At 40.7% G+C, this 9,370-nt stretch overlaps 1 protein-coding gene across 1 annotated transcript; it reads left to right on the top strand.

The window, feature by feature from the left end:
- Positions 1 to 1,895: 1,895 nt before the first annotated feature.
- foxd2 (forkhead box D2) lies at positions 1,896 to 6,403 on the top strand. Its single transcript, XM_014333155.2, has 2 exons — positions 1,896 to 2,185; positions 2,282 to 6,403. Exon 2 carries the CDS (start codon positions 2,380 to 2,382, stop codon positions 3,481 to 3,483), a length of 1,104 nt encoding a protein of 367 aa, XP_014188641.1. The 5' UTR covers positions 1,896 to 2,185; positions 2,282 to 2,379; the 3' UTR covers positions 3,484 to 6,403.
- The last annotated feature ends 2,967 nt before the right edge of the window (positions 6,404 to 9,370 follow it).

The raw sequence follows: 9,370 nt of genomic DNA, 5'->3' as shown, positions 1-9,370 counted from the left end.
TTAAGTAGACTGACAATATTTTTACGTAAATATGTATATAATTGATTCATTGGTTATACTGTAAGTAAAAAACCAGCATTAGTTATCAAATGAAGGCAATACGAATTGCTACCTTCTGTTCGTAAGGCAGGTCATTGTGACATATGGTCGGTGTTTTAAAAGATAATAGAGGGAATAAACAAACAAATAAGAGCAATATTTTCACTGATCTGTGAATAAAACTAAGGCTGGGCCTTGGGTTCCGTAAGAATGATCTAATATAAGTTAATGTGTTATGTCTCTTGGGTAGCTGTCAGGCAGGTGTCAGAGCGTCTATTTCAGATTTTTAAAAGACTTGTGACAGGCAGGTCAGAGAGCAGGACACATGGATCAGCAAGCGCTTCCATGTTTAAGGTTACGCATGCTCGATTTGAACTTGCTCTATCAGTAAAAACAACACACACACACACACACACACACACACACACACACACACACACACACACACACTGTTCAAGAAAAGGCAACAAACAACAAAAAGAAAACAGTCTTGTTCTTTGACGTGCCAAAACCCAAAAACAAACAAACAAAAAACCCACCCTAAAAGCAAAAAATATGACATATATGAATCTGATCTGTTTGCTGTTTGACCTGTAGCTAGGATTAATGGGGTGCTGATGTAAACGCATTACAGTAATTCGATGTTTCTGCCCCATAATGAACTGGAATGCCCGCCTGCTTTAAATAAGCCCGCACACATTGCACTTTGTCATCTGCTCCTGGCCTTTCACGAAGATGAATTGAAGCAGGTTGCGGCACACTATACCCCCGTGTAACACTGTAAAATATGCAGAAAATGCCCACGAATAATGCTGCGAATTGTTGATGAGGAAAACACTAAACCCGTGAGAATTTTTTCTTCGTTTGAATCACGGAATTATGCGCCTGTCTGAAACCTTTCAGACAGTTGTGCATGCTCCGCTTGTACAACTTATTTATGCAGCACTTTGGATACTTGAATAAACAAAACGGATTTAAGGTTACGTTACATTAGATAAAATCGAAAGAAAAATGTAAAATACTGAACAAAAAAAAACAATAAAAAAAACGTGTCGAGGACTATTTTAGTAAAATATGTATATTTTAAAAAAAAAATCTATTTCACACTCGGATTTTAAAGTGCTGTGCACTCTACTTCATAAATTAACCTCAATTAAAAAGCTTTATAACAATACTAGTAATAATAATAACTTGAGCTGCAGATTGTTATTATCTTTTCTTTTCCATCTTTTTTACTTTATGAACAGATTCAAATTTTTGATTTCTCTCAATATGCGTGCATTATTATTATTATTATTATTATTATTATTATTATTATTATTATTATTATTATTATTATTATTATTATTATTATTATTATCAATAATGATAATAATAATTTTATAATCTTTTTTCTGATCAGTCACCATCAGTGGTGCACCTTCCCCTGAAGTCACGGTGTCTTCTTTAAGTGAATCAAACACTTCATGTCCAGGTATGAAACTTTTTTCTTTCTTTTTTTAAAGTGAATAAGAAGCTACCAGTAAGACAGTTTTTCACTTTTAACACATACATTCACATGCCTATTTCTTATATTCTTTTCCCTCTGATAAAGCGTAAAATATGCACAGAATATTTGAGATCTTCGCACTTGGAGGTCTTAAAATATGTACATATACAAGGGAACAACTGATGTCGTTTCAACCTGTGTAGACTTGAGTGCTTCTGTTATTAGTATAACATTTTAACATATGATATAATATTCAAGAGCAAATGCAAATATTGTTTTTTGCTGGATAATTTCGTCCAGTTCCTGGTAACAGTGACTCAAAGACCACGTGATCAGCGTGGCCCTATAAATACCTTTTGAGCACTAAGGAGGATAGTGTGACAGTCTGGCTGGATACCTACCCAATCTTGTGCGTAAAAGCTTTTTTGAAAAGACATTTGGATGCCCCGAAGTAGGTTTTTGAACAATAAGAATAAGCTTGAAGTGATCACAGACGGAAACCATCGTGTCTGAGGAAAACACGACTTCTTATCGGTGCAAGATCGTTGATCTTTGACTCTATTTTTTTACGCGTGACTCCCAGAAGTTTTCTCGATGAGAGCGTCGCACGGCCCCGCTTGACCAGACTCGGACTCCGAGGACACGCCAAATCCACAGGTCAAAGAGTTATTTGTCTTTTTCAATTTTAGCCATGTGTGATTTCGGTAGTTGGAGATAAAGCTGCAATAAAACCCTTGTGTGGTTGTAAGGCAGAGAGGAAGGGTGTGTGCGCGCTCTCGCTCTGTAGCCTCACCGGACGAGAGCAGGAGGAAATCTGGGAGAGAGGAGGAAGACAAGCGGCAACTCCAAGGATGACTTTAGGGACGGATATGTCCGACAGCTCTGCATTGTCCGAGGATGTGGACATTGATGTGGTTGGTGGTGACATATCGGTTGGAAAAGACGGAAAGTACATCCACCATGACTTCAACTTCGACAATGACTCGGACGATAATTACTCCCAGAACACGGCCGAGAGGGTTGCCTCTCCAGGGCTCAGCAGCTCTGACTGCCCGTCAGATCAGGTCGGGTCCAATGCAGAGACCGGGACTGCGATTGGGGACAAACCCAGAAAAAGTGCACTTGTGAAACCACCGTACTCTTACATCGCTCTGATCACCATGGCCATCCTGCAGAGCCCCAAGAAACGTCTCACTCTGAGTGAGATCTGCGAGTTTATTAGCAATAGATTTCCCTACTACCGGGAAAAATTCCCTGCGTGGCAAAACTCCATTCGTCACAACCTTTCCCTAAACGACTGCTTTGTGAAAATCCCACGGGAGCCCGGCAACCCCGGGAAGGGCAACTACTGGACTCTCGACCCGGATTCCGCAGACATGTTCGACAACGGGAGCTTCTTGCGCAGGCGGAAGCGCTTCAAGAGGCACCAAAATAATGATATCCTCAGGGACTCCGGTGGCTTTCTACCAGGATTTGGATATGCGCCGTATGGATACAACTATGGACTTCAGCTGCAGAACTTCCACGCAGCCCACAACCCTTACCACCCACACCACACAGGTGGTTCCTTCCCGTTCCCTAACGCCCCCTGCACCTTGCCCTCATCAGCCTCCATATTCCCCGCGCCGCATCATCTGCCCTCCCTTTTAGGGACCGATTTAAGAAAGCCTTTTTATCCTCAGCTAAGCCCCTCTCTGCCACCCCTCAAGACGGACTCCAGCGCCCCGAGTCGACCTTCGTTCTCCATTGATAATATCATTGGTGCAGCCAACTCCACCGCTTCTTCCTACAGCGCACAGCCGGGTAGCCAGGCTCAGATTCTGGCCATGCTGACCCCAGCACTGGCCTCTGCCTCAAGTCATTTGAACTTATCACAGGAGAGCATATTACAACCTGGGCCGCAGAGTCAAACTTTTTCCAGTAAAACCCCGAATATGAACACTTGCCCTTTTTAAGAAATAGGAGAAAAAGAAAAGACTGCCAGAATGCCCTCTGAATATTTTTCATGAAAAAAAAAATCAATTGTGGCGTCGTCCTCTGTGAAGGTAGGGTAAACATTCTTCGTGAAGTAAGAATGTTTCTTGTTCTCCCAGTTTCTTAACAGTGTACGAGGAGAGACAGGTTTATTTATAGGGTGTAAATATGTGTATAATATTGAGAGACAAAAGCAAGAGAAACTCGGAGAGAGAGCTTTTTAAATAATGCTGGCCTGCAGTGTGGCATGTGGCCTTCAGTTGTCAGTGGAGGGAAAAAAAGGAGTCTGTTATTTTAACATAAGTTAAATTTGTCCTAAGTGGTTACGGGGATTATTTTTGATTTTATTTTTCCAAAATACAATTGAGAATTTTATTCTGATTTATATTGTTTTTTATTTTTATTTTGTGTCTATAGAAAAAGTGGCACTGTTGTTGAGATATGCTGACAAGAGACTGTAAACTCAGGTTTTTACTTAGAAAGCACACGGAGACAAAGGGGTGTTTCTGAAATTTAAAAAAATAACACTACAATTTTTCCACTATCACTCCCCCTGAATCTTCTCTACATGGTAAATTTGTGACAATATCATTTCATGTTGTCAGTGGACCCTTAGGCTATGTGACTTTTGGTATTAAAGAGCGTATTACCTCTCTCAACCTTTTAATTGTTCGTTCCTACCTATTCGCAATTTAATCTGTGAAGCATACAGTATGTCATGTGTTGCCAATAGAAAAACACCTAAATGTTCATAGGTCATTTTTGTTGTAATGACAAGAATAATAAATGTTTGTGACTTAAAGAAATGTTTTTTTTATTGCATGGGAAGATGACCTTCAAGCAGACTCGACGCCATAGACTGAACAATAACGAATTGCATTCATGTTATATTTGCAACAATTTTTTAAACTGAAAACTAAATGTCGTTGATTTCATTGCATTTAAGCTACTTTTATTTATTTATTTATAATGACACTTACAGTCCATATCCTGCCCACCTGAATAACCCACAGTTTTAACGATGTTTGTATCAGTCGTTCAATTCCTAAATGTGACTAATTCAGGTGTTGATTTGACCAATTAAAGCAATTTGGCGTCCTGGGCATGCAGTCCGCTAAATTAAGACTAATTTAAGCTGTGAGAAACGAAACCCACAAAATTCGGTTTTAAATGTTTCAAACACGGCTCGACGTTTATAACACTCACGAATATCACGCAACAGTGGGCATGCATTCCCCTTGTGTGGCTCTTGCTCGCTTGTAAAGGACCATTTTCTAGCGAGTTACAAAGGCTTTAAATGAATGGGAACATTAGCGGGCCTCGGCGGTCTGTAATTGAAAGTGAACAAGGATATACCCACGGTCTTTTGGGCTTTCGTTGCTAATTTGTAGCAGCATTTTTCACCAGGCTCCTAATCCACCATAATGCGGCTTTTTGGCCGTTTGTTGATGTTGTCAGTGTGGACCCCTGGCCCAGGGGAGTGAATGTGCGCACAGCGAGCGGTCCCCTGTGAGACCAGCCACATGCATTTGGACCCTGAAAAGCAATCTTCTCAAAAGGCCCTCGGTTTGCTCGGCTTTCATGTCATCTGTGTTGTCTCGGGATACGTTCAAAAGAAACAGTGGGACAAGTCCGGCTACAGAAAACAGGCCTATTGGTCTTTTTCAGAGTTGTTGGAGCACATGTTTCCAGACAGAAGCTGGTGTAAAGCCTCTTTTATTTACCAGATCTGTGCGCAAATGGTTAAATTAGTTTGTGGGTGTTTTGACAGATGATTATTAAGGATGAAGGGTGGGAGGGCTGACTCCTGTGTTTTCCCCTCAGCACAGCTCACTGAAAGTCTTTGAAACGAAAACCAACACATGACTACTTTCTTTACTCAGAAGCAGCCTTTATTTCATTTCTATTTCTTCTCCTCTCCTTGTTAGCTAAAATTGGACAACTAATAAAAGTCGCATACAGCTTTTGGGAAATCATTATGATTAGCGCCTCTCCCGGTATATCCACAGTGTTAATTGATATCCTCTATGTATAATTTGCAGAGTAAATGAGGTGGAAAAAACATTAGCGCACTATTGAGAGTTTTCTCCGCACGCCCACGCTGATAGGGAGTCATTATGCGCCGCATCAGACCATTAAAATCCACATCAAGCGTGTGCAGAGGTGGTTAAACGGTTAAATAACGACAGGAACGAAAACGAAGCCAATAAAAATCGCGAGACTTTTAATGCAAGCTACAGATCCGCCACGGGGAGGTTCATGCAGAGGGAAAGAGCTTTGAAAACGGACCATTTGAGACTGAACTAATTTGTATGGATTTTCAGCTCGAATGCGCACTGACCATCCAAGCTCCATCTCTGCTGTAAGATTAAAGGCTTGTGACCAGAATAGAAGTGGAACTTGCTCTTCCTCAAACCACTGCGAGCAACGAGCACAAACACAAAGATATCAGGGGCGCATCTTTAAAAACACTCTTTAATTTGTCATGCAAGTCCCACGCAGCATGTAATCACTGCATGCACACTGATAGCTTAATGCTTCATAAAGTTCTTTGGCGCTGTTGTCACTCCGAGACCACCCGTGCTTTCAGCACCAGACTGCGACTTGATCCCGACACCACAACGACATTCGTCATTTTCGTGACGTTTTCCCTCAAACGAAATAACTGAGTGCTATGTGAAGTGACAGCCAAATGACTCAACAGTCACCATAAACACATTTTAGTTTTCGGGGCAATTCCAGTCTCTTTCTAACCGCTTCCATATGCCCCTGCTTGGGCGTATAAGCAGCCTTAAACCCGCTAAAATTTATTTATAGGCTTTAGATGTCAACATACATTTAGAACTATTTTCATTTCATTCTAAATATTTGTTCCCTTTAGGCTCTTCAAGTCCTCGGGAAAAATAAAGAACTAGGTCATATAGTAATAATAATAATAATAATAATAATAATAATAATAATAATAATAATAATAATAATAATAACAATAAATTATATGGTAACCAGGATTATGATGATGATGATAATGATGATTATTATTAATGTTTTTCAGTACACACTATATGACCCCAGAGGATTAAATAAAATCGTTTTACTTAAATATCTCACAGCCCTGCCAATAACGTCATGCCCCCGATCGATGCATCGTTCACCGCTGCATCTTGAAGGACGTAAGGACAGAGTGCGCTGACAGTACAAGGACACCATGAGTGTGTGTGTGATTTTTCTGCGGGATGTGTGACTGCGTACGATAATCAAGGTCAAGTTCCTAATTTCGGGGTGTTAAGAGAATAGTCACGTTTACTCATATATAATATAATATAATATAATATAATATAATATAATATAATATAATATAATATAATATAATATAATATAATATAATATAATATAATATAATATAAAAACTTAGTCATCAATGTAAATAAATACTATTTAAATATTACAAATGTGTGCTGTTCGATACATATGCGTACCGAACCGAAAGCACTGTATCGAACGGTTCAATATCGATACGAATATCGTATATATATATATATATATATATATATATATATATATATATATATATATATATATATATATATATATATATATAGAGAGAGAGAGAGAGAGAGAGAGAGAGAGAGAGAGAGAGAGAGAGAGACACTATGGCACTATGGCAAGGTTACAACATGCCAATATGTAGGATGAGAATACCCGCCTCCTGTAGCCTTAAAGGCACAAAAGCTGGCTCCCTATTTTAAAAGATTCATCTATAAGCTTTAAAATCCGTCAACTTTGTTCTATGAGACAAACTGATTCCTCTGATGAGAGAAATCAGATTCCTCCTTAACCTCCGCTGGTTATGCTCCTACAGGCCTGCCTGGATACATAATTATAAAACCTGCTGCTGCACAGTTGGGATAACTCTGGAGTGTGCTAATAATAAAAACAAACCATTCTCGTTATACTGGTGGGGACATTCTGGACACACACACACACACATAGACAGAGACACTCCACGTTGTTTCCCCTCGACTTGTGAAAGCACTGGTGAGGCTTCCTTCCTTCATTTTTATGCACTTTCCCCCCAGATACTTTCACTTGTATACATGACCATTTCTTGTCCCATAGAGATCACCCTCTCCACGTCCCTTGTGTTTTTATGTGCGTGCAGGCGAGCCTCCCTTTCTCGCCCCCGCACAGGAATGTTGGCTCGGTCCGCGGCTCCCCGGCCTGGAGGAGAGGCGATCCGCGGCCCTATATCTGCACCGCCGCAATAAATCACAGCCTCCCCTCGCTGCACCCAGCCTCCCTCCAGCCTCCGTGTTTTTGCAACAGACAGAGGAATCCTTCGCTTAATTAATTTAGAATGTGTAAACAAAGCGAGGACAGTGAACTCCCCATCATCTCTGGAAACACAATATTAACTTTGGAAGATCTTCGCCCTGCCGACTCGACAGACTAAAAGAACACCTGCTGCAGAAAATAAAGACGATGGCCTGCCTGGTCTATGCACGGACACACACGCTTTATCGGGGCAGGGGTATTAATGACTGAAGATAGTATTACTGCGCAAGGATCACCAGAATATGATATCAGGTAAGGCTACTGCACCCGTCATTCTAGCCTGTTTAAGAAGAGTGGGGATCGTATAAAGTCTGGTTCGTGTTTACTGGATTTAAAAAAAAAGTTTTTTTTATTGGTCATTTTTAATTTGTCATATTTTACGATCCACGTGGATAAAATAAAGCTTTGGGAAGTGCCCGTGACTAATAAATGTGTCGCCTGTGCGCAAATTGGTATACATTCTTTTAATGGCCACATACGTGGACTTAGGGGTACATCTGCTTTGCACGCCACTGAAGGCCTGCGCGTACGCGATCCCGTGACTGTTCACACATCTGTCTCTGGAAGCAGTTTAAAGAAATGGCACAATATCAGCAAAATTTAGAAAAACAAAAACACTACAGTGACAGATCATGTAGCACACGGAGAGAACTTATAGGAGAAAATACAGTTTGTTTTCTACATAAACAATGTCTAAGTTATTTTAAAGTTTCTGTTTTTTTTATTTTAGCTGTTTGTTTTCGTGTATTGGTTCCGTTTTTAATTGAATTTACGCTCTTATTCTATCACACAAGTAGGGATTTCTGAAAAATGATTGGTGAGCGACAGTTTTTGGGACCTGAGCACTTGATCCTCATCCTCAGGTTGAAGTGTCATGTGAGTGTGTCATGTGAGTGTGTCGTATCCTCCCTTAGAATCCCCCCAGAACTATTGATCTGAAAGCATTGCACACTCACTTTCGATGCATTTAGGGCTACATCGAAAAGGGACCTAACGAGTGCCTTGTAAGGCCCTCAGGTAGTCCTCGGACCTTATGTTTGGCACTCGGTTTCTCCTCCCGCAGTCCGTCTCCCCGGTTTGGCTTAGCCGCACTAACGGAAAGGCGACAGTGCAACACTTTTCTCTATCGCTTTGACAGAGAGGCGCAGCTGCTGCCCGTCGCTCTTGCACACTGCGAGCGGTGTCACTGCGGGCGCTTTTACTGGCTTCTTCCAGTTGACCTTTGATGCCAGCGCGTTAGACTCACAGCAAGGATCTACTGCGATTAATGGCTGCGACCCACTTATCAAAGCCTATAATTATTGATTTAGGATATATTCTCCGAGCAGATAAAGCGTTTAATTTAACCCCCATAGAACAAACAGCGGGAAAAAGCATTATGTTGCTATTGTTTTAATTAAATCGGGTTGTTGACAAAAGTGTGGATGTTAAACCTTCAGATTTGCCCTTTCGTGTATTTAATATGAATTAAACCGTTATTATCAGCGAGCCACTTATAACAAACATTCATATTTAAATACACAAATCTTTCTTCTA

Source organism: Haplochromis burtoni, unplaced genomic scaffold (genome assembly GCF_018398535.1).
Source record: "Haplochromis burtoni strain Fernald_Lab_line unplaced genomic scaffold, NCSU_Asbu1 Contig_42, whole genome shotgun sequence".
Lineage (NCBI taxonomy): Eukaryota > Metazoa > Chordata > Actinopteri > Cichliformes > Cichlidae > Haplochromis > Haplochromis burtoni.
The sequence above is the reverse complement of the archived record's forward strand: the minus strand, read 5'-3'. Positions and strand labels throughout refer to the sequence as shown.